Source organism: Saccopteryx bilineata, chromosome 2, assembly GCF_036850765.1.
Source record: "Saccopteryx bilineata isolate mSacBil1 chromosome 2, mSacBil1_pri_phased_curated, whole genome shotgun sequence".
In the NCBI taxonomy this organism is placed as follows: Eukaryota; Metazoa; Chordata; class Mammalia; order Chiroptera; family Emballonuridae; genus Saccopteryx; species Saccopteryx bilineata.
The window spans coordinates 9,152,537-9,176,461 of record NC_089491.1 but is presented as its reverse complement, the minus strand read 5'-3'; the positions used below and the strand labels follow the sequence as shown (position 1 = coordinate 9,176,461).

General features: G+C 55.6%; 1 protein-coding gene across 9 annotated transcripts in view; it reads left to right on the top strand.

The window, feature by feature from the left end:
- MVB12B (multivesicular body subunit 12B) overlaps positions 1–22,028 on the top strand; it is a 161,610-nt gene extending 139,582 nt beyond the window's left edge. For all 9 annotated transcript variants that reach the window (XM_066256202.1, XM_066256194.1, XM_066256198.1 and 6 more), the window contains one exon: positions 18,372–22,028. In XM_066256202.1, coding sequence (XP_066112299.1) covers positions 18,372–18,458 — 87 coding nt within the window. In that variant the 3' untranslated portion in view covers positions 18,459–22,028. The remainder of the gene's footprint in view (positions 1–18,371) is intronic.
- The last annotated feature ends 1,897 nt before the right edge of the window (positions 22,029–23,925 follow it).

Sequence of the window (23,925 nt, the reverse complement as noted above, 5' to 3'; positions counted from 1 at the left end):
GCTGAGCTAACGGAAGCACACGGGTCAGACGGGCCGGTGTTCTCCCCGTTCTCCTCAGATAGCGCTGGGGTGTGCGAGTTGTCCTTTATGTATAGAAGGTTGTTAAGCAGTCACATGCTTGCAGCCGGCTCTCCTCTGAGAGGAACATTTGTCTCAAAGATGGAAATGGTAGAACCATTTCAATATTCTCAGCTCCTTTGGGCTTTCTCTTGTGTACCCAGCTAGCAGAAGCAGGTTGCATTATTGAAAGATGGCTGAAATCAAGGAAAATTGAATCAATGTAGTGCAACAAATTTCTAAACCTGTCACAGCAAAAACAGGACAAAAAAAAAGTCCCCCTTTGTCTTTGATTTTTAGTAAATCATAAAAACCAACTTGGTTGTCATCTATAGATTTGGGGGCGGGAGGTAAATTTAGGAAAAAGAATGGCTGGCTAACCCATTAGAGATTCGCTCATAGTATTCCTCGTCAGCTGTCGTCAAAATCAAGAGAGCTGCTGCTGGTCCCGCTGGCTGCCTGCTCACAGCCTGCCCATCCGGTGGCACTCGGTACATGTGTTGGATGGCCTCTGAGGGCCAAGCAGGGACACAGCCTGTGACTCCTTTAGAACGGACGAGTTCATACAGACAGAGGTCTAACCCACTCGACGCTGACTGGGGCAAGTCACGCCCCCTCTGTTTAAAGTGGGGGTCTCAGCAGAACCTGTCCCGCAGGCTTCTCCTGAATGCTAAGTGAATATATGTCAGAAGCACTGACAGACAGCTGCCCATCACGGTGGGCTGGGTGTTGTGAGGTGGCATGTGCTGGAGACAGGGGCAGCCATCTGCTGCTCACCCCCAGCTGACCAAGTGGGCATCATTCCTCCCCATTTCACGGGGAAGAAACGGAGACTCTGAGAGGTGAAATAACTCACCCAGGACAAGATTGAGACTTGGCGTGTCACGCTCCAAATCTTCTCCATTATGAGCTAAAGCCTGTGGCTCCGTGTACCTCTAAGGGCTGGTGGGGACAGTGGGGTGGCAGTATACCTGGGTTTGGACGCTGGTGTTCAGGCCACCTCTAGTCCCAGGAGGGCGTGATGTAGAAGAGGCCCAGTGCAGAGTCTGCGCGTGTGGTAGAAACCACTGCGCCCTCAGGTTTCTCCCTACCCTAAGAACGAAAAGCTGGTTCAAAAACGTATGTGGTTAGACTATTCGCTTGAGGTCAGGTGCTCTGAGCAGGGCCTGGTGAAGCAGATGGGCTCTGCCATCAGCTGTCCTGGGCATGAGACAAGTCTTCCATTTAAACTTTCCAAGCCTCAGTTTCCCCTTCTGGAAAATTGGGATAGTAATAAAAATGCTTACCCTGTAGCATTTATGGCATGACTGAGGGAGTCCTGTGAATGGCTTAGAACAGTTCCTGCCCTGGCTACTGCTCAGCTGCTGCTGTTGTCAGTCACTGCTGCCCTTCTTGTCCTCAGGAAGGGGTATTAACCAGGGTACGTCCAGCCCCTCAGTGCTGGCACACCGCTCTATGCTGGTGGCTGAGCAGTGACATTCCAGTTAACTGAGCCTAGCTTCATTTCTTGTTTTTAGTGACAAGTGAAAAACACACACCTTTATTCTCTGTTGAAGGAAAATTTAAAATGTGGGGAAATGGAAAAAGGCTAGAAACATGAAATAAGGTGTAAAACCATCACAGATAGCTCAGCAGTCTGGAATACTGTGGAGTTCGGCATTTACTCTGAGGATTTGCATGTTGCTTACACCAGCCATCCGTGTGCCTTAATGGTGATTAGTATGTTGATATCCATACACTTTGGTGAATGGCTCTGTCTTCTGCTATGTCAGAGGATTTTCTCCATAAATAAACGTGAACTTGCTCCTTTTAGCCCCTGACCTAGCCTCGCTGGTGGAGCTAGAGGCCTAGGGAGGCTGTGCCACTGCCCCGGCTGGGCTGTCCTGGGCAGCTGCTGCTGTCCCCTCCCTCTGCCTGTTCCTTTCATTCCCAGTGAGCCAGGCTGCTCCTGGGGGGTAGGGGTGGGCCTGCGGCAGGGAGAGGTCTGCTGGCAGTTTCTTTCCTCACTGCAAACATTTTTGTTTTGTTTTGGTATTTTTCTGAAGTGAGAAGCAAGGAGGCAGAGAGACTCCCACATGCGCCCAACCAGGATCCACCTGGCATGCCCACCGTGGGGCGATGCTCTGCCCATCTGGGGCGTTGCTCCACTGCAATTGGAGCCATTCTAGTACCTGAGGCAGAGGCCATGGAGCCTTCCTCAGCACCCGGGCCAACTTTGCTCCAATAGAGCTGGGGGAGGGGAAGAGAGAGACAGAGAGGAAGGAGAGGGGGAGGGATGGAGAAGCAGATGGATGCTTCTCCTGTGTGTCCTGGCTGGGAATTGAACCTGGGACTTCACATGCCGGGCTGATGCTCTACCGTGGAGCCAACAGGCCAGGGAAGTAAACTTTTATTTCATCATATTTTACACTATTGAAGTCACGCTTTATACCCCCAAAAAAGGTGGGAGACTGCCTTTGGGTTCAGGAGCTCAAATGCCGTGACCCACACTGGGCTCCTTGCCCTTCCAGAACTCTTTCCTGGGTCTCGCCTGGGTTCCCAAGCAGGGGGGAGCCCAGCGTCGGCAGAGGCTTCTCGGTGCCGGGCCAGCACACCCCCTCCCTGCTCCCTCCATCCCCTGTCCATGGCAGACACCTGGGCCAGGGGTGGCCCCCACGGGGAAGGGAGCAGAAGGGCCTGTCCCTGAGGGCAGCATGGTGCTCACAGCCAGACCCGGCGTGGGTTGGCTGTCCTGCCCACTGTGGCTTTACCTACTTGCGCTGCCTGGGATGTTTCTGAACTTAAGCCTGCACCTGTCACCACCGTTTGGCCCAGTGGCAGGTCACTCCATGAATAAACCCCAGCAGGCTGTCAGCCTTGAGCTTGGTGGTTAGGGAGCAGAGGTAACACTCCAGCAGCCAACCTAGAAGAGCTGGCCTCAGGTCCCCCTCCACAGCAGGGACCCACAGTGGACCCCAGCCTGTCAGCCCCAGAATTGCCTGCCACTGAGTAACAGATGGAAAGAGACGAGGTGTCACCCCAGTTGTGGGTGGACAAGGCCCCTCAGCCCCACAGAATTCTGACGACCTCAAGGGAGAGTGTGACACTAACTTGAGGCTTTCTGGTAGGGTGGCCCAGAGCCACCTGCTACATGGGCACGTGGACCCCAGGTGTTTGCAGAGATGTCTGCGGACTGTGCAGACAGCGGGGGCAACAGGGGGCGGTGGGGGGGCATGTGTTGAGTCTGGACGCCGGCATAGCATGCTAAACCTACACCTGGGTTTGGCCTTGGGGCGAGCCCCCCGGCTTCCACCTCAGGTTGGTGTGCAGGCCTGACGACCCCACTCCCAGGGCCAAGCCCTGGTCAGCAGTCTCAGCATTTCTCCGGGGGCTGTGGCCTAGGCACACCTGATTAAGTTCAGGAATGACAGCCAAGGAAGGGCATGTGTTAAGGTCATGATGAACAGTGTACATGCTCTAGAGCAGATTTCAAAGAAAAGAATCAGAGGGAAGGCAGAACCTCTCACAACACAGAAACACGCTTAGGCAGTGGAGCTGGCTTGTTAAAAGTGAACGCAGCAGCCATGGTTAATAAAGAAGTGAACAGCCCACTGCTCCTGGCCCTCAGCGGGGGTAGCAGCCGGGGTCTGCATGGCCCCCTTCCTGCAGCCCTGGCGTCTGTCGCCATGTCCATCCGCGGCTCGGAGCAGGGCCTTTGCCAGGTAAATTAGTCCCAGGCTTGAGAAAGTGAGATTTTTTTTATCTCCGCTGGGCCACGGGAGTGAGCAGGGGGCTCCCAGCAGCAAGCTGTGGCAACACCGGGACGTTTTCTGGCCCCCCGCCGGGTGACCCTGGGGGCTGTGTCCCAGTGAGGGCCTCATTGTCTTCCCCTGCCCAAACAAAAGGTTCTCTCTGCTCGAGAGTCGGGAGAAGTGTAATTTCGCAGCCAACCCCTGTGATGAAGCATCTTCTCTCCCGGTGAGGAGATGGGCATATAAATATTCTCCGTCTCCGCCGCTCTTTATTTCCCTTGTAAGCAGTCGCCCCATTTCTCCAGCTGATGGATTCCCCGTCGCAGCCGGGGTGGGAGCTCTGGCCCGCAGTCTAGGCAGCAGCTCTGCAAGAATTCCCGAGTCTGTTCCCTTCACGGGAGCCTGTCTGTGCTCCTGCCCGCCCACTGCCCCACCCTGCCTCCCTCACAGACCAATCTGCCCCTTGTCTCAAGGAGTGATGGCCGGGAGACAGTGGCCTTGATGGCAGTAGATTTCATGCTGGTGCATAAGGACCTGCGCGCCTTCTGAAAATAGGAGCCAGCAGTTCCTGTGAGGACCAGCATCCAGCGTGCCTTCCAGCTCCACGCAGCCATTTTCCCACGGCTGTCCTAACCAACGCCCCCACCCCACCCCTGCCACGGAAGCCAGGATGCTCACCTCCCTTCAGTGGGCGCCACACTCAGCCCCAGCGAGGGAAGTGTTGTTAGCCTACCACACTTCCTGGCGGAGCAAACAGCCTCCATTTTCACTCGACTCTAAAGCCGAAAGACAAGGGAGAGTCTAATTAGTAAAGGGACGATCTAATATTAATCACTCCCTTAAAATTGACAAGGGAGGCAGTTCATTTAACCACTTAATTGCTACAGGTTTTTATGGGCTGCTGTTTGCAGATGTATTTAATGAAGAAGTTATAAATCTAAGGGAGCTTAAAATTTTAATTTTATACCTAAATATTTTCCTTGTTCTCATGTTTGTAGTCAATCCTCAAGAGTGTAGTCACGTGGAATGTTCTTTAAATGAACATATTTGCTAACTGGCATGATTTCAGTTTTTAAAACATTGGTTCCAGCAATTAGGCATTTTTTTTCAGTTCCCAAATGACTAGAGAAATTCGTCTTGATTATAATTGCTCTTAGCCACGCATATCTAATTTGTGTCTTTTTAAGTGTTAATTAGTAAACAGTTTGAGCTGACATCTTTATGTGTTTGTGTGTTGAAAAATGGGGCTTACTGCTTATTTAGCTTGGGGCCAATTCCACTAGCATTTACGCCACGACACTGAGGTGAAATTAATGGAAACACATTTGGCAGCTCGAGGTAAAAAGAATTTTTGAATCCAACTTTTGGACATCCACTTTTCCTGGGCTTCTGCGGGCCCCTTCAAATGTATGAGATTTAGAGCAGATTTGGGACCAGCATATGTGGGAAGAAAGTGAGACAGAAGATTTTTGTATCAGTAATGAAATGGCAGAGTCCCAATTTTATAAAAGCAAAATGTTCATATCTCAGCACAATTGTTCATTCTCTTGACTTTTGGAACGCTTTCATTGTGCTTCTTAACATTAAAGAATTTTGTACAGGGAGGTGTTGCAGAATATGTGGTCCCTTTGCACCATCTAGTGGCCAGGGTCTTGAACTGCAGCAGGAAATAAACTCCCTTCCCTCTTACCTGTGAGCATTTCTACCACCCAGAATCGCTTTATTTTTAATTTATATTTCAGTAAGGAAGCTGATACATTTTGGGGGAGAAAGAATGGCCTACTTAATTTATTAAATAAAAACTAGTTAAATCAATAGACGTTAACCCATTCTGTTCCCCTTTCTTAATTGCCACCGGATTCTACAGAGCTAGCACACTGAAGTGGAGATAATTCTAGCCCAAAACAACCCTAATGAATTTGTTTAATGGCTGTCCTTTATGAAGGCCCAGAAGAGGTGCTAGCCTTATTCTGAAATGTGGACAGTAGCTTGGGGAGCATCATGCCAGGAGTCAGAGCACAGCTCAGGAACCCTGTTCAATGCCCCAGACGAGATTGGTTCTCTCCCCATAAATCGTGGCAGATCTTTTGGGCAGTTTATCATCTTAAGCAGCTACCCTGCCAGTCAAAATCAATTTTTAGTATTTTGTGTTCTCCCCCTGACTGCAAAGGTTGTACATGCTTATAAAAATGTGAACATTTTGGACATGTTACTGTTCCCCACAGCACACTCCTTTGAAACACGCGTGGGCCCATGATACACGTAGTAGTCTGTGCCTTGCTTTCGCACTTACCACTCTATCGCACACGTCCGCCCGTGTCAGTCTGCACAGAGCTGCTGGTTCCTGTCGGGGACTGCATGTTGTTTCCTTTTCTGATTATGCCGTAATTTATTTAAGCAACCCGCTATTGATTGACTTCTGAGTTCCAGTTACTCACTGTTATACTTCTGTGGAACTATATTTCCTTGTATGTGTCTTTACTCCTCTGGGCATTCCTCTAGAAAAATATATATTACCATTTTACCTTCCAAAAAATAAAAGGTGTGCCAACATAACACCCCACCTTCAGCACATGACAGTACCTGTTTCCCACATCCTCTCCACGGTTAGGCTTCCTGGTGTTTAAAGGTTAACATCTTTACCATATGTTTATTGGCCATTTGTATTTCTTTTACGAATGTCTTCTGTTTGTACCCTTTGCCTAATTTCCTCTATTGGCTTTTTTAGCTTTTTTTAATTCATTTTTTAAAAGTTCCTTATGTGCTTTATAACAACCTCCTCTCTGTTCAGCGTTCACACCGCCCACTTTAACCCGTGGCTTTTCACCTTGTTAATGATGTGTTCCACAAAATTTCTTCATGGGCCACTCTGTTTATTTTTGGCTTCACGTCATATTTAGAAGATTATAAAAATATTCACTTCTAACTTCTTTTACCCTTTTGCATTTTACTATATTAAATACTTTTCAACTACTTGATCCATCTGAAATTTTTTAGGAGGTGAGAACTAGAACCATATATATTTTATCCAAAGTGTTAGCCAGTTTTCTTAATATAGATTACCTTCTTCAGAGAATTTTAAATACAATCTGTCATCCACAGTCATGCGCCACACAGCAACCTTCGGGTCAACCAAAGACTGCATATCTGACCATGGCCCCATAGATTGTAATGGCGCTGAAAAATTCCTATCATGTAGTGAAATCACAAACGCCCTGACATCACAGTGCAATGCATTACCCAGGAGTCTGTGGTGATGTCGATGTAAACAAACCTACTGTACTCCCAGTTGTATAAAAGTATAGCACTTACAACTATATAGAGTGCATAAAACTTGATCACAATGACTATGTTACTGGTGTACGTAGTTACATATTATACTTTTTATTGTTACTTTACAGTGTATTCTTTCTACTTATAAAGAAAGTTTGCTGTAAGACAAAATGCAGTGTTACTGTGGCAGGAGCCTCATGCGTTCCTTGTTTACCGCATCTCTTGATGGCGTCATTTTCTCTTGGGCTTGCGTTACCCTCCTGTGGTTTTGCACAGTACAGGCTATATGGACTTGTAGCCTGGGAGCAGGAGGCTGGACCACACAGCCTCGGGGTGCAGTAGGCTGTGTGCAGGTTTGGCTAAGAACACATGCTGCTCACACAAGACCCCCGAAGGATGCATTTCTCAGAGCGTAGCCCCATTCAGTGGCACCTGACTGTGTAGTTCCGTGTGTAAGGTGATTCATGGGCATTTCCCTGGACTCTTCCTTTTTAGCTATTACCACACTGTTTTGATTCTTATAGCTTTATAATAAATCTTAACACACAATAGGGTTAATTCTCTTTTTCCCCCAAAATTTTCCTAATTATATTCACATGACTTCTTCCAGCTGAACTTTATACTCGTTTTTTGTGAGGAGGGTTTCCAAAAACTCCGTTTTGGGTGTTTACTGTAACTGTATTGAGCACGTAGGTAATGGGACTGATGCGCATTTTAGGGGAAGCGTCTCCATCCTAGTGTTTGCTCTGTCATTCGGCAGAGTAGAACAGTGCTCTTTGCAGAGAGCCGACACATTTCTTGCAGGTTATTCATAGGTGTTTTATGTCTTTGTGGCTCTTGTAAATGGGATCTCTTCTTCCATTATATTCTCTGTTCTTGACACATCGAGGCACTGTTGGCTGTTCCGTTGCATTTTTGGAGCTGGCTCTCGCTGACTCGCTGTTTCGGACGGTTTCTCAGTTGCTGTTCTTTGGTTTTGTGCGAACCCCGAGCCAGGCTCCTCCTTCCGGTACTGGTTCCTCGTCCTGGTGCCTTAGCCGGGCCGGCAAGTTCAGGTCACTGGGCTTCCTTCTCTTATTCGTGTTTTTAATGGAAGTTTCTCATTTCAACATTAATCCATAATGTTACGTTTTGGCTTGCTATATATGATATATACATATATGGGCCTGTCCCCCCCCCTTTTTTTATCATGTTAAAGAATTAGCCATCTATTTTTATTTTCCTAAATGTTTTTATCAGAAATGGATGTTGGCTTTTGATAAATGTCTTTTAATCATCTCCTCAGATAATCATATTATTTTCTCACGGGCATATTAATGCAGTAGATTATATTAATAGAGTCCCTGATTCTGAGTCCCCCCACCCCTGTCTTTTGTTCTGTGGGCAGCAGTGTCAGCCCAGTAGCTGCCCCCACCAGTGCTCCTGGACCGGCCCCAGGCACCCACGCTCTAAGAGAGAGCCAGGCCGGGCCGGGGGGGCAGGCTGGGGACGGACGCTCTCGCCCTGGACTCCGTCCTCAGCTGTGACCTGCTCATGCAAAACTGAGGTCAAGGTGAATATTTGATCTTATTCAAGTTCTTCATGAAAGGATTTTACTATTCTTATAGCTTGAGGACCTTTCATCTCCCAAGTTTTAAAGTAACACCCCCCCCCAAATGACCGCATAGAAGACCCTGGCGTGCAGGGCAGACGTGCCCGTGAAGGTGAGGTGAGGAATGGGCAGGACTTCCCAGTGCGGCCCTCCCCCGCCTTCCCCTCCACCCAGAAATCAGGGCCAGGAAGCCATGTTGTTTCAAATCTCTTCTGCAAGTAACTTAGGAGAGGAAAAATACAAATATCTGGGTTTTTAGGTGATATTTAGGTAAAGTCAGAAATGCTGACTTGGTGGGGGTGAGCCCCGGGCTCTTTGTGGACACAGCTGTGGTATTTACTTAGCAGCAAAGGGTCAGACCCCAGCCTTGCCGGACCCCACGCAGAGCTGGCAGGCTGGACACAGGTGCCGCGGGGGGGGGGGGGGGGCAGGGACAGCCAGGCGCTCTTTGTGACCTCGTTCCCCATGCAGCAGTCTTCCATTGCACCACAAAACGTGCTTCCCCACTTTCCTGTGGAGTGCGGCCTTCTCGGTCTGCCTTTTGTTTCCCCACTTCCAATAGTCATGGATACAAGTACCTGTCACTTTCTCATTTACCTTGTTCCCTCACCCCCTCCACACACAGATATCACAGTGATAAAATGGCAGGTGACACTCTGCCTGGTTGGGCGGTTTATAGGGAGTGGTGGAGACTGTGGCAAACCAGAAGGCACATGCTTCTCTAGAGGAGGCCCCCTCCATTTAACCAGGCCAGGCCAGGGGTTGCTGGGCAAGAATGAAGGTCCAGAATTGCCATATCCCCCTACTTTTTTATACAAAGTCTAAACTTTTCAATGTTTATAACTTTTTTTTTTAATGTATTATTTTTTTTAATTTTTTTTATTATTATTCATTTTTTAGAGAGGAGAGGGAGAGACAGAGGGAGAGAGAGAGAGGAGAGACAGAGAGAGAGAAAGGGGGAGGAGCTGGAAGCATCAACTCCCATATGTGCCTTGACCAGGCAAGCCCAGGGTTTCGAACCGGTGACCTCAGCATTTCCAGGTCGACGCTTTATCCACTGCGCCACCACAGGTCAGGCTGTTTATAACTTTTTAAACACCACACATGCTAACAAGGTATGAACCTCTAACTTGTACATGATCTATGTGTGGAGACACGAACCCAGTCACACCTAGACTGGTGCGTTCACCATGCACAGGGGTGATGTGGACAAGCCCTGGGCTCAGTACTTTCCACGCATGAGTTAAACCCCACAGGGTGGGGCCACTTCCCTGCTGTGCTCAGGAGGGCTGTCGGGATCCAGGGGACCCAGGGCTGGACCCACCCACTGCCGCTGCCACAGGAGACTGAAACTAGAATGACCACCTGCCCAAGAACCAACTGCCTACCTTAGCTACTTTCTCTCCTTTGCACTGAGTTATGCCCAGAGCTTGATCTGTCTCTTCACCCATCCACTCACCCACCCATCCACCCATTCATTTATTCATCTATTTATTCACTTATTCATCTATCCATCTCTTCTGGGCCACAACTTCTACCAGCTCTGGAGCTATAGGAATGGCTGAGACCCCTCTCACCCTGTACTTAGGGTGAGATGGAAGGTTGGGGGAGGGGATCACTTTCCAGAACAAGTGCCCCTTTACCTGAGCCTCAAAGGACAGGCAGGGCTTCAGCCACTCAAGGGAGAAAGTGTCCCCGAGGGAAGAGCACAGGGAAAGGCACAAAGGTGGGACCGGCCCCAGCACACCTAGGAAACCGCTCGGCAGGAAGATTTTAGAAGCCATGCATGGGACAGGGTCTCTGCAGAATTTATTCCCACCTCGCTCCAGGGCTGAGGAGGGGCTCGGGGCTGTGCCACAGGGTGGGGACATAGGAGTCACGTCACCACCCCCTGACCCTCCACCCAGATCCCAGGTAGAGGTGCTCTGTGGGCTGAGGCTGCCCTGAGAGTGGGCGGCGGGTATCATATTGCCTCCTGCGGGTCCCAGGCTTAGAGCGGGAAAGGCGAGACTGACCAGGATGGAGGAGTTCCCCAGATGCCTGTGGCTAGGAGGCAGGGCCGAGTTAGCACGTGGCGGGGCGTGGGTGACACTGGCCAGAGCATCCAGTACGGACTGTGGTGGACAAAGGTGTCGCCCAGCTGTGTCCCGAGCCTGGGCCCTGGTCACATCACAGCCTCTGAGCCTGGTGTGCTCACCCGTCCTGGGAAGAAGAGTGCCAGCTTCACAGGGCGTGAGGGTTTGATCCCGACACTCACACTCGGGACCTGGCAGCTCTGCTACCCCGTCACCTTATTAGTGACAACTGGGTCATTGGCTCTAATCCATGACTCCTGAGCTCCAGGCCCATTCTCACCAAATGAGGGAGTTGAACAAGGTGTTCTCTGAAGCTCTGGAGATACCTCTGTAGAGCCACCAGCCAAGTACGGACAGGACTCCCATGGGAAACACACAGACCAACCAGAGAAGGACTCTCCAGGGGCCCGGGGCCCTTCTGCACTGGCTCCCCTGATGCCACCTGCCTCTCCCCTGCCCCGCTGGTGACTCAGCAAACAGGCCTCTGGAGACAGGCGGGGGTGGGGTGGGGGTGTGGCGGGAGGAGAGGAAGCTGTCCGTGGCCGGTGTGCCCAGAGGGGTTGAGCCGTGGGTGGTGAGCAGAGCAGGTGTCATGGCCCAGGCCGTGGGGCCAAGGCAGTGCCAGGCGGGGCAGGCTTGGGAGAGGCTGGCTCCGGGGAAGACGGGGCCGCTGCTCATTCCTCACCCCCTCCCTCTGACTGTGCAGGGCCCCTCCCTGACAGCCAAGCCCATCCTTCCATGGGGTTGACCCCTGAACCAGACTCCTCTCCTTAGCCTGAGTCTGCCCCTTCGCTTCCCCTCCCCCTGTTCTCACCTGGCCGGGTCCCTGCAGGACTGTCACTTACCAAAGTGCCCGTGTTGGCACACACCTGTTGGTCTGCTCCACCTCTGATTGTGTCCATGTGATGAAGTAGATGGGGACCCTACACTGCCTCCTGCCAAGTGTGATGCTTCCCTGGGCCTCAGCTTCCGCGTCTGAACACTCGGATGCTGGAAACACCCCCTTACCATTGTCCTTTCTCGTGGGAAGATCTCGGATTGCTCTGATCGTCACTGGACCCAGGGAGTGAAGAGTGGGTGGGTGGGCTATGCTTACCTTTTCTGCTATGTTTGGTAAATGTCTTCATGCAAATGCTAATGCCTGGCCCACCACCACCACCACACCATCACTGTCACCCTTACCCACACACACCCTTACCCACACCCTCACACACCCTCACACACCCTCACACACACACACACCCTCACACACTCCCACACCCTCACACACTCCCACACCCTCACCCACACCCACACCCTCACCCACCATCACCATTACCCACACCCTCACCCTCATACACACCCATACCCTCACCCTCACCCTCACCCTCACCCTCACACACACCTTCACCCTCACCCTCACACATACCCTCACACACACCATCACACTCATGCACATCCTCACCCTCACACACACCCACACCCTCACACACACCCTCACACACACCATCACACTCACGCACATCCTCACCCTTACACACACCCTCATCCTCACCCACACCCACACCCATACCCTCACCTTTACCCACACCCTCACCCTCACACACGCTAATGCACACCCTCACACATACCCTCACCCACACTCACATCCTCATCCACACACACACACCCTCACACACCCTCACACACCCTCACACACCCTCACACACCCTCACCCACACCCTCACACACCCTCACCATCACCCACACCCTCATTCTCATACACACCCATACCCTCACCCTCATCCTCACCCTCATCCTCACCCTCACACACACCCTCACACATACCCTCACACATACCCTCACCATCATACACACTCACACACCCACACCCATACCCTCACCTTTACACACACCCTCACACCCACACCCATACCCTCACCTTTACACACACCCTCACACACACACCCTTACCCACACACACCCTTACCCACACACACCCTTACCCACACACACCCTTACCCACACACGCTCATGCATACCCTCACCATCACACACTCCCATACCCACACCCACACCCTCCCCCATACCCACACCCTCACACATACCCTCACCAACACCCTCACACATACCCTTACCCTCACACACATCCTAAACCTCACACACACCCTCACACACACCCTCACACACATCCTCACCCTCACCCACACTCTCACCCACACTCACCCTCACTCTCACACACACCCTCACCCTCACATACACCCTCACCCACACTCTCACCCTCACACACACCCACACACACACCCACACTCTCACCCTCACACACACCCACACACACACCCACACCCTCACCCTCATCCTCACCCACACACACACCCACACACTCACCCACACCCACACACACACCCACACACACACCCTCACACACACCCTCACCCACACACACACACTCACACCCTCACCACACCCTCACCCTCACATACACCCTCACACACACCCTCACACACACTCTCACCCACACCCACACCCTGACACACACCCTCACCCTCACCCACACCCTCACCCTCACACCCTCACACCCTCACACATACCCTCACCCTCACCACACCCTCACCCTCACATACACCCTCACATACACCCTCACACACACCCTCACACACACTCTCACCCACACCCACACCCACACCCTGACACACACCCTCACCCTCACCCGAACCCTCCCTCACCCATAGCCACACTCTCACTCACACTCACACCCTCACACATACCCTCACCCTCACCACACCCTCCACCCTCACCACACCCACACCCTGACACACACCCTCACCACACCCTCACCCACACCCTGACACACACCCTCACCCACACCCTCACCCACACCCTCCACCCTCACCACACCCACACCCTGACACACACCCTCACCACACCCTCACCACACCCTGACACACACCCTCACCCTCACCCTCACCCACACCCTGACACACACCCTCACCCACACCCTCACCCACACCCTCACCCACACCCACACCCTCACCCTCACCCACACCCTCACCCACACCCTCACCCACACCCACACCCTCACCCTCACCCACACCCTGACACACACCCTCGCCCACATCCACACCCTCACCCACACCCTCACCCTCACCCACACCCTGACACACACCCTAACCCACACCCACACCCACACCCACACCCTCACCCTCACCCACACCCTGACACACACCCTAACCCACACCCACACCCACACCCTGACCGGTCAGGGCCCAGGCAGCCTGGCTCTGGGCAGCCCCTGGTTCTGCTGCATCAGGAGGGCCGGTTCTCTTACTCTCAAGGTGCTTCCACATGAATTGTCTTAGGTGAGTTTCACAAAAGCTTTGTAAGTGGACTTGGTGGGCGGGGCGGGGGGTGGGTATTGGTCGTGGCCATTTTGCCCGTGGGTGGGACAGAAAGTGACTGGGCCACCCAAGTGCAGGTGGAAGCTGCAGTTAGCCTCTCCCACGGCCTCTCTCACGGAGGACACTGGCCTCCCTGAGACAAGAGGCTATTTGAAGTTGGGAGTAGTGCGTTGTAACACCAGAGGTTCGATGTGTCAGTTGCGGGGTCTCCGGCCAGAGGCCCCCATCCCCAGGCCCTGGGCCAGCCCCAGACAGAGCCCCTGACAGTGATGTCTCTTTCCTGGGGAGGCCTCCCAGACGTGCTTCAGATGCTGCGGTGATGGAGGCCTGTGCCCACCAGAGGGCACCAAGGCCCAGCTCTACTCCGCTGGGTCGGCTCTGGCTCTGCAAACCCAAGTTCTTTTTAATTGAAATTTTTTTTAATTCAAAAAGGATTTGCTGTTTGTACGCGAGGGCAGATTTTCCTTATGCGGGAGACTAATGTCTTCAGTAAACAGATCTGAGCCCAAATCCACCTTCAAAGGTACTCACTGTTTGCCCAAGGGAGTGAACCGGTTTCCAGAAGCGGCCCTAGTCTCTTGGGCAAACACTTGGGGGCCAGCAGTCCCAGGCAGAGGACAGAGTCTGTGGGAAGGGTTATCCGCAGCCTAAGGGGGATTATGTCGAGGGACATATGTTGAAATTTCATTTGGGGAGTTAGAGAAAACAAGAGAGGGGAGTCACCCTTTTCTCCAGCCAACACAACCTAAAAAGGGAAAATCCCAAGGCCAGGGGTGGGGATGGCGGGTGCGCCCGCCCGGAGCCCTGGCCCCCAGAGGGGCGGCCGTGCACTTGTTGGGCTGTGAGTCAGGAAAGGGCCGTGTGTGTCTTCCCCCGCCTCTCCCCGGCCCCAGATGGGGGAGAAACAGGAGTTTTGCAGTTCATCCCCGAGGCCATCTGTGCCCCGCCCAGTGACCCTGACACAGAAACTGGCCTGGGGCTCCCACTCAGCCCTGGTCAGCACTTGCTCGCCCAGGCTAGGAGATGTCCTAGCCCCCCTCCAGTCCCAGCCACCCCGCTGTCGGAAGGCTGTGGCAGCGGGTCTGCAGAAGGTCAGGCCTCTGGTGTGGACCCCGGGCGCTGCCGCCTGTCTCCCTTTGTGGCTCTGTGCCGGTGCCCGTTTCCCCGAGGGGCCTGGCACAGAGCCCACGCAGCAGGGCACCACCTGGCCTTCCCGAGGAGGTGGTCTCGGGGCCGGGCATCGGCCGCCCCCTGCTCACCGCTGCCGCTGCCCCACGCAGGCCTTCCCAAACCGGTCTCAGAGCAGCCACAGTGAAGCCCCCCGCCTCTCGTTCACCCTCCTCATTCTCGGGGCCCTCATCCCAAGCGCCAGGCCCAACCCTTGTTTTCTGGCCTTGAGCGCTGTTCTTGAAACACCTCCACCTCTGTAACTCCAGCTGCCTTGACCCCAAGTGCTTCCCATTTCCGTTCCTTCACCACTGGTTCCACGTCTCAAGCCGAGTGTCTCCCCTGGGTGCTGCTTGGGTACCGGCCTCGCCACTGGTAGACATGCTCTCCCGTTCTCTTCCCAAGCCTCCCCGCCCTCCGGTGTTGCTCATTTGGGTTAACGGCCCTGCGTGCCCATGCCCCGCCCCCCACCCTCTGGGGCTCTCATCTGGCCCAAGTGCCCAGCACAGGGTGATGGGGTACCGGGTGCTGAGGGAGCCAGTGAGGGAACGCTTTCTTCTGTGATGCACTCGAGCAGCCACGAGGTGGCGGTATTGTCCCAGACTTTGCCCAAACTCGGCCGCCTCTAACTCCAGGCTGGTCTGCCTGCCTCGGGGGAGCTGGAATGCCTGAGCGAGCGTTGGCCTGTGCCCTGGTCACTAGAGAGCAAGCAGCACAGTGGTCGGGCTTAGGCTGCTCTGATTCTCCCAAGTAGCCCACAAACGTGCAGTGACTGCTTGCCTGGTGCCAGGGTGGGCAGGCCCTGACCTGCTGAACCTCACCCCACCCTCACCCCAGGCCTGGGAGTGTGTGGTGACCCCACTTTCCATTAAGGTATATTCCTTTCAAAAGAACAATAGAATGATTCAGTGTTTGCATATATTACAAAATGACCAATCTAGCTAACAGGTCACTGTAGTCACACAGGTTTTTTTTCTTGTGATGAGAACTTTTAAGATTTATTCTTAGCAACCTTCAAATATACAGTACAGTATTGTTTACCATAGTCACCATGCTGTGTGCATTACATCCCCATGACTTATTTTATAACTAGAAGCTTGTACTTTTGACCCCCATCACCCATTTACCTACCCCCTGACCCCTGCCTCTGGTGACCACCAATCTGCCCTCTGTGTTTACCAGCTGGGTTGGGGTTTTGTGTGTCTGGTTGTTTTTTGAGATTCCACATACAAGTGAGATCATTTGGTATTTTCTTTCTCCATCTGACTTACTTCACGTAGCGCAATCCTGTCCCGAATAGCGAGACTTCATTCTCGTGGCTGAATGGTATCCCACCATGTACGTACACCGCTCTTGGTCCATTCACCTGTTGATGGTCACCGAGGCTGTCCTTCTGTCTCGGCTGGTGTGGGTGACGCTGCAGTGACCACGGGGGTGCAGGTGTCTCTTCAAGGCAGCGTCTCCGTTTCCTTCGGCTGAACACCCAGAAGTGGAGTTGTTGGCTCGTGTGGTAGAAACTTAGTTTTTTAGGGGTCTCTGTACCACTTTCCACAGTGGCTCTTCCCGCAGTGGCCACGCCAGTCTGCAGTCCCGCCAGCAGTGCACAAGGGTCCCCTTTTCTCCACATTCTCACCAACTCTTGTCATGTCTTATGTGACCCCCTTTAGAGCTGAGTGTACTGAGGTCCAGGGAGGAGGAAAGGCCGGCCTGAGGTCACCCTGCGACACCAGCTCCTCCCCACACTCCTTCTGGTGGCCACCATCCTGTCCCCGGCATCTCGGGGGCCGCTCACTGCGGCCGTGCACGTGGGGCAGGGGCAGCCAGGGCACTCCCCACCCCAACCCCAGCTCAGGTCTGTGTCCTGGGTCAGTCCTGTGGGACTGTCAGGCAGGGGCTTGAGGACACGACTCGTCCTGAAATCGTCAGCGTCTTGCTGTTCTCCTCAGCACGGCCCCGGAGTGGCTCCTTGCTGCGGGCGGTCCACGGGCGGGGGGTTGGAGCCCACGGTTGGGGGTGCGGCCCCCCAGGGGGGCGCCCAGCAGCTGCCCCCTGCGGCAGGAGGAGACGGCTTCCGGTGGTGCTCGAGTTCAACAGGCGGCTTCGCTTTGCTGTTTTAAGTAGGGGAGCCTTTTTACGACACGTCTGACCTTTAAAAAGTTTTCAAATATTTGAAATGTTTGACAACAGCTGACCTAACCTAAGTTCCTCATTCCCAAGACCCATAGGACCACATGGCTGCCCTGGCCTTGTGTTCCAGACTGTTCCCCACAACCCAGCCCAACATGGGGATGTTGAGATCCACCTGGCCTTGAAGGTGAACCAGAGGCCCCCTGTCCCCACAGTAGAAGTTACTGCCCCTTCTCTGAGTGACCAGCAGACTCAGAACGTACCTTTACTCGTTTCTGTGACCTGCTAGGTGAGCTTGGGTCCCCAGCACGAGGGTTGAGCACTGTGGACACCGCCTGAGCTCCAGCAGGGAGGCCTGGGGCGTGGTGCTCAGGGAACCGGGTCCTCATCAGCTGACGAGGCATCCGCACACCCTTCAGAGAGTGGCTCTGGGGACTCAGTGAGGAAAGTGGGCGGGGACTGTGCCGTGTCCCCTGGTGCCGTCAGACTCGGGGGCAGGTCAGGGCTCCCTGAGCCTGGTGCTGCAGCCAGACCCGGGCCGGGTTTGGGGCGGAGTCCCAGCTGTGCCCCTCGCCAGTGTGCGACTCTGCTCCCAAAAGGACAAGGTCTGCCAGGTGTGGGGAAGCAGGAGGGCGCTGGGCGGCAGCCTGGCACGCGATCAGCTCCCGCCTGTTTGCCGCTGGCGTTGTGACTGTGGGCACTGCTGGTGCGGAGGCCGCCCCTCGGGGGGGCAGGGGCTGTGAGAGGCGCCAGTCACCACAGACTAGCCCTGCTCCTGCAGCCCCAGAGGTGTCTGCATGCACACTCACACGCTCGCGTGCGGGGGCGGCCTTCCCCACGGGCGAGGCCTCTGTGTGGGTTCAGCCTCAGCCGTGGGCGGCCTTCCCAGGTGTCCTCGGGCGTGGGCGGCCTTCCCAGGTGTCCTCGGGCGTGGGCGGCCTTCCCAGGTGTCCCCGGGCGCTGACGTGCTTCTCTGTCCCCGACCCTCCCGCAGTACGAGTACAGCTTCCGCACGGAGCAGAGCGCTGCCGCCCGGCTGCCACCCAGCCCCACGCGCTGTCAGCAGGTCCCCCAGTCCTGAGGGCCCGGGCGCCACCTGCGGGGAGAAGACCCCTCAGCCCAGACTACTGAGCGCCCCCCGCCCCTGCTGCCCGCCCTCCGCACTGCCCGTCGGCTCGTCCGGCAGACCCCGGGCAGCTGAGCTCTTCTGTCTGCGGCCAGCAGCTTGCTGGACAGGACGTCTCGCCTCCCTGGGGCTGTTGTTCATAACCTCGACTAATCTGTGTGTGCTGTAGTGACCAGCAGCTCCTAACCTGTCTGTGCAGTGAGCAGCTGTCCTCTAACCACCACGGGAGTCGCCCGAGGGCCCTGGACAGTTTCTCAGGCCGCCCAGTGACACCACCGGCTCCCTTCACACCTGTCATCTGCCGCTGAGCCATCGCTTTCCTCCTGGACGGGCCTGCGGGGTGGCGGCTTTGCACAGGACCCTCTAGGGCTTACCCATCAGCCGGACCCGGGGCTGCCATGGAGCGAGTCCCTCCCGCCAGCAGCATCAGGTCCTGCGGCATTGCACAGTGACCCTGAGGACCGCAGGAGGAAGAAGCCAGCGGCCGAAGGGGACCCGTGCCTGGCTTCCTGCCCCACTGTGGACAGTCTGTGCTTGGACTCATCCCTCGATTCACACACTGGATGTCCCGAGGCCACGGAACAGCATGCCTCGGCCGCCAGCACAGAGGGGACAGCCACCTGGGCAGGAAGGCAGAGAGCGGCTGGGCCTGCGCCCAGGGTGCTGGGCACACCCACTCGTACCTGCTTCCCCAAAGGGCTCACCTCGGCAGTGCCAGCTGCCTCTGCCTGGTGCCCTGACCCGGTGGCCACAGCCGCTGGCCCTGCCAGGTCTTCGAATGAAGAGGCTCTGTGAGCCAGTGCCCAGCCCCAGGGGGACAGAAACACGTGGTCACCTGGCTTCTTGGAGCCAGGCTGTGTCTTGATGGCCTCTGCTCACAGAATCAGCTGTTTTAAAGAGTCCGTCTGAACCAGTTCACTGGACCAGGACCAGCACTGACAGTTCTTGCCACTGATGGCCAGTGGACACGGTGCTGGCCGCCACGCTCCACCCTGCTCACACTTGCCATGAGAGCCAATAGGCCCTGCTGGAGGCCGGGCCCCACCCCCTTGTCTGAGCTGTGGGCACCGCCCATATTGGGGGTCACCAGGTTGTTGGAGTTTTGGACAGGTGTGGCGTGTGTGGGAGGCCAGCGTGTAGGTGGGCCGTGGAGGGCAGGGAGGGGCCCCACAGCCAGGGGCAGACCCCCTCCCCGCAGTCCCTGGGGTGGCGGGGTGCAGCAGGAGTCAGCCAGCAGGCAGGAGCGAGGTCCCCGGCTCAGGAGCGGGGCAGGGTGAACACCTCACGTGCCTGTCAGCACGCCGGCCCCAGAACCCTGGGCTCTCCCCCTCAGTCTTCACCTTGAGACGTCCTGGTTTCTGGGCATTTGGGAAGTGGCCACCTCTCCTCAGCCTCCTGAGGACATCTCTGGGGAGACCTGCCTTCCTCTGCCTCCAGGCATCAAGGTGGCAGGAAAAGACCCTTTGTGGAGCCCGCCAAGGCCCGGGAGGCTGCGGGGTGGAGGCGGCAGCCCCTGTGAGGCCCTTATGGGATGGTGCTTAACCAGGCAGGGCTGACTGGTCTCACGGGTACCCACTGAAATAAGCTAGTTGTGTTTCTAGGGAAGTGGGGGTCCCCATGGGGCCCAGAGACCGTGTCTCCTGCTGCTTTTTGGGTGGGTGGCTGGTTCAGAGCCAGGTGAACTATGTGACTCGCAGCCCGACAGACTGGTGATGTCCAGGGCAGGGCTGAGTATGTCTGTCCAGCTCATTCGGTTTGTGCACTTTGTCCTGTGATCCTCACACCCTGGTCGTGAGACGATCTGGCCAGTAACGCCCGGTGTCCCTTCACCCTTGACCTCTGACCAGGCATCTCAGTAGCTCTCGTGGGCCCGAGAAGGTTCAGATACAACCGTGTGGGACCCCGCGGTGAGGGAGGTTGTCAGGGAGAGGAGGAGGGGCATCCACCCCATTCAAACCCCCGGGGGAATCGGGCGAGCTGGGAGACCTCCACAGACCCAGTCCCGACAACGGCGTGGGAGGTGACCCCGCGGTCAGTGCTGCGCTGGCTCTGGGGGGACCGTAGGCTGCTCCCACGCCCGTTGCGTTTCCTTGCGAGAGGCGGGTGACGGTGGGCGAGGGCGGCGTGGGTCACTGTGGGCCTGTCCGCGTGTGGCTCCGGCTCGCACCCACAAGTTGAGTGACCTGTTTCTTTCTGGGAAGGCACTTTTCTTTACAAACCATCCGGCCAGGCGTGGACGGGAGGGCTCTGCTGAAAGTGTGAAGGGCAGCGGCCTTGCCCCAGCCCTCTCCATCCCCAAGAGGACCGAGCAGAGCACAGCGTCCCCCTTACCTTCTCTCCCCTCGGGAAATCCGAACTCTCTCCGAAGGCCTTGGACACGGCACCGCACTGGCAAGGAGCAAGGACTCTGCTCCAGGCCCACTTGCAAATGGATAACGAGGCTTTTCCCCACCCAAGTCTAAGAACTAACATCGGCCAGGACCCTCCTCCACTTGGAGAGATGAGGACCCCGGGAGAAGAACCAGCAGGTCCGACCCCAGCTGCCCTGTCTCCCCGGTGAGGGTCACAGCCGTCTGCCCGCCGGGGTGCCGACACACAGTTGGTGGTGAGAAGCTGCCGAGGTTGATTGAAGACTGGCTTTTCCAACTGCCCCGTGTCCTTCAGGAAGGTGGGGGGGGGGCAAGAACTAACACGCCCTAAGTCCACAGTCCCTGCCAGGCGTCAGGCCGGCACCGTAAGCACATTTTTCTAATGTCACTCCCCCTCAAAAATAACATACCCAAAAGTGGATGTTATTGGCTCCTTGTTACAGAGAGAGAAGCGAAGGCTTGTCCAAGCGCACAGGCTGGTACATGGCCGAGACAAGATTTGGACCCAAGTCTCATCTGGTCCCAGAGCCTGCGGTGCCAGCCATCCCAACATAAGCACATGCCTCACGACAACCTTTTTGTTTGTGGTCCACTAGTGGACATCCCAGCGTGGTGGTCGCCACTCCAGCACGACACGGGCGCCAAGAACGGGGCAAGAGCCCACCTACCTGCCCAGACGAGGGCTCCCCGGGTCTGCTGGCTGCCCCAACATTTGCCACTTGCGGGGCCGCCCAGCCTGTGTCCTCAGAGCCAGGGAAGGGCCTTGACAAAGCGGCCACGGGCCTGCAAGGTGCACAGGAGCTCCCGGGGCTCGGTTCACTGTCTGCTACAGCCCGGGGCCTGGACGGGAGGTCGGGCGCCCGCACACCCGCCCCGGCGCCTGGTGGTCAGCCCGGCTTTCTTCACCTGTTGTAAACGTGGACCTGCGGCAGCTGGAGCTGTCACCACCGCCAGACGGTTTCAGCTTCCCCAGCGACGGGTGCGGCTACTGCCCGGCCGCGTGGACCTCCGACGGCCGCGGTGCTCTCACCACGGGAACGACGTCCTAACTGCGTTTATTTATTTGAGGTGACTCTTGTACTTGGCCAAGGGGAGTTTCACTGTGTGATTGTCTGTCTTAATATAATTTGTTAAATAAATGTTTGTTTTAACCTTCTAGCTTGCTGTCTCTGAAGCCACCCGAGGTGACATCCCTCAGGCCTCCAGCTTGTCCCAGACACTGGCTGGGCCAGCCATGGGCTTAAGGAGCAGAAGGCTACCACCAGCCTGCCCTTCCAGCCTTCTTGAAAGGGCTAGTGGGCTTCTTTGCCCTGTTGAGTGTAGCTGGCCTGGTTACAAGCCAGAAGAATCCAGCGGGGGTCCCAGAGGCCCTGCCATTCTCTGACACCAACCCTCAGGAATGCTCCTTGAAGGAGAAAATCCCAGTTGCAATGAAAGGATGTGAAATGCACGCGTTTCAGCGGGTCACCGCAAGGAATGTGGGGCTCTTTCATCTGCGCCCGCCCCAGGCCGTGTCTGGGCAGGGCTCAAAGGGCCGGCCGTGGAGGGGCACAGCTGCCCGGACTGCTCACCTGCTCAGGCGCCACTGCAAACGCTGGGGACGGGCGCAGGGCCTCGGGACACAGGCTCCTGGTGAGGACGCGTCAGTTCAGGTTTCACTATCGAAGTGCTTTGACTTTATAGGTGACCTTTGCATTTTTAGGCTAGACAGCGTGGTCTGAGCTGTCACTGCCTCCAGCCCTGTTCATGCGAGACTCCGGTGAGACCGGGGCCAGCCATAGCTCATCTCTTCTCGTTAGGACCATGAGGGTCCCCACAGGAGTGTGGGCACCTCCAGCCCAGGTCCTGCCTCTCGGGTCTCTTTCCCACAGCAGCAGGAGAAACCCACGACGAACACTCAAAGGGGAGTCTGAGGAGCTGGATTCAAATTCTGCCTCTGCCCCTTCCTGACCATGTGGCCTTCAGTTCATGACCCAACACGTCTCAGAATGGGGACAGTGCTTTCCTTGGGGGCTAACTTTGGAAAGATGGAATGGTGACATTCCCAGGGCATTTCGCATGAGCAGAGTCCGAGGGACAGGCAGGTCTTTGGGGCCTGGCTTCTGTGCTGCCATCCATAGCATGTGCCGAGTCCCGCCCAGTGCTGGGTCACCGAGCAACTGCAGGTGGGGCCTCAGACCTCCAGAACCCAGAGCCGATTTGCGAGAGGCCTCACGCGCTGCTTGGGAAGGCAGACGGACAGATGCTCAGAGGCACCTCACACAAACCCCCAAACCACACACAGCAGCCACAGCGGGGTTCGGAGCCAGACCCAGAGGACACTCGGAGCCCAAAGCAGGACCAGCCCGGCCTCAGCAAGGTCACAGCCAGGTGGTACCTATTTCTCCTGTCCTGCCCACGCTGCCTCGTCAGCCTCCACCTGGGTGTCTCACCCTCTAACCCCCCCCCCATGTGCTCTGAACACCATCATACACACGTGTGTGCACACACAGCCGCCCAAGCTTACGTGTTCTCAGTTCAGAAGACAGAGGCAGGAGTCCAGACTCTGATTGGCTGGTCTGGGTCAGGTGACCCCTTACCCTGCCGCTCTGGCCGGAGGGGGAGTAAGTGTTTACTGAGTATCAGAAGCAGGTACAAGTGTGGGTCCTGGAGAGGCATCTACTACAGGGGAAGGCAGGACTGTGGGCTGAGGGGTGGGGCACCCTCCCGGGCCGCTGGAAAAGCCCCCTCCCAGCAGCTGTGATGTGACGTGAGGACGGGGGACGCATCACTCACCCTTTCATCCATCGTCTAGCCGTTCGAGTCTCCTGTGAGCACCTTCCATGTGCAGGCCCTGAGCCAGGCACTGTGGATTCAGCTGGGACAGCCCTGTCCTTGCGGAGCTGATGGTCTAGCCCATCCCACTCCACCCCGCACATGCACACGTCTCTCCTGTTCTCCCCTGCTCTGCTGGTTTCTTCCAGACAAACGGGCTCATCCCTAAAACTCTGGGGCCCCCAATCCCCACCCTCACCTTCCCCCTCTGCGTCCTCACCGTCGGGAGCAGCCTGTAG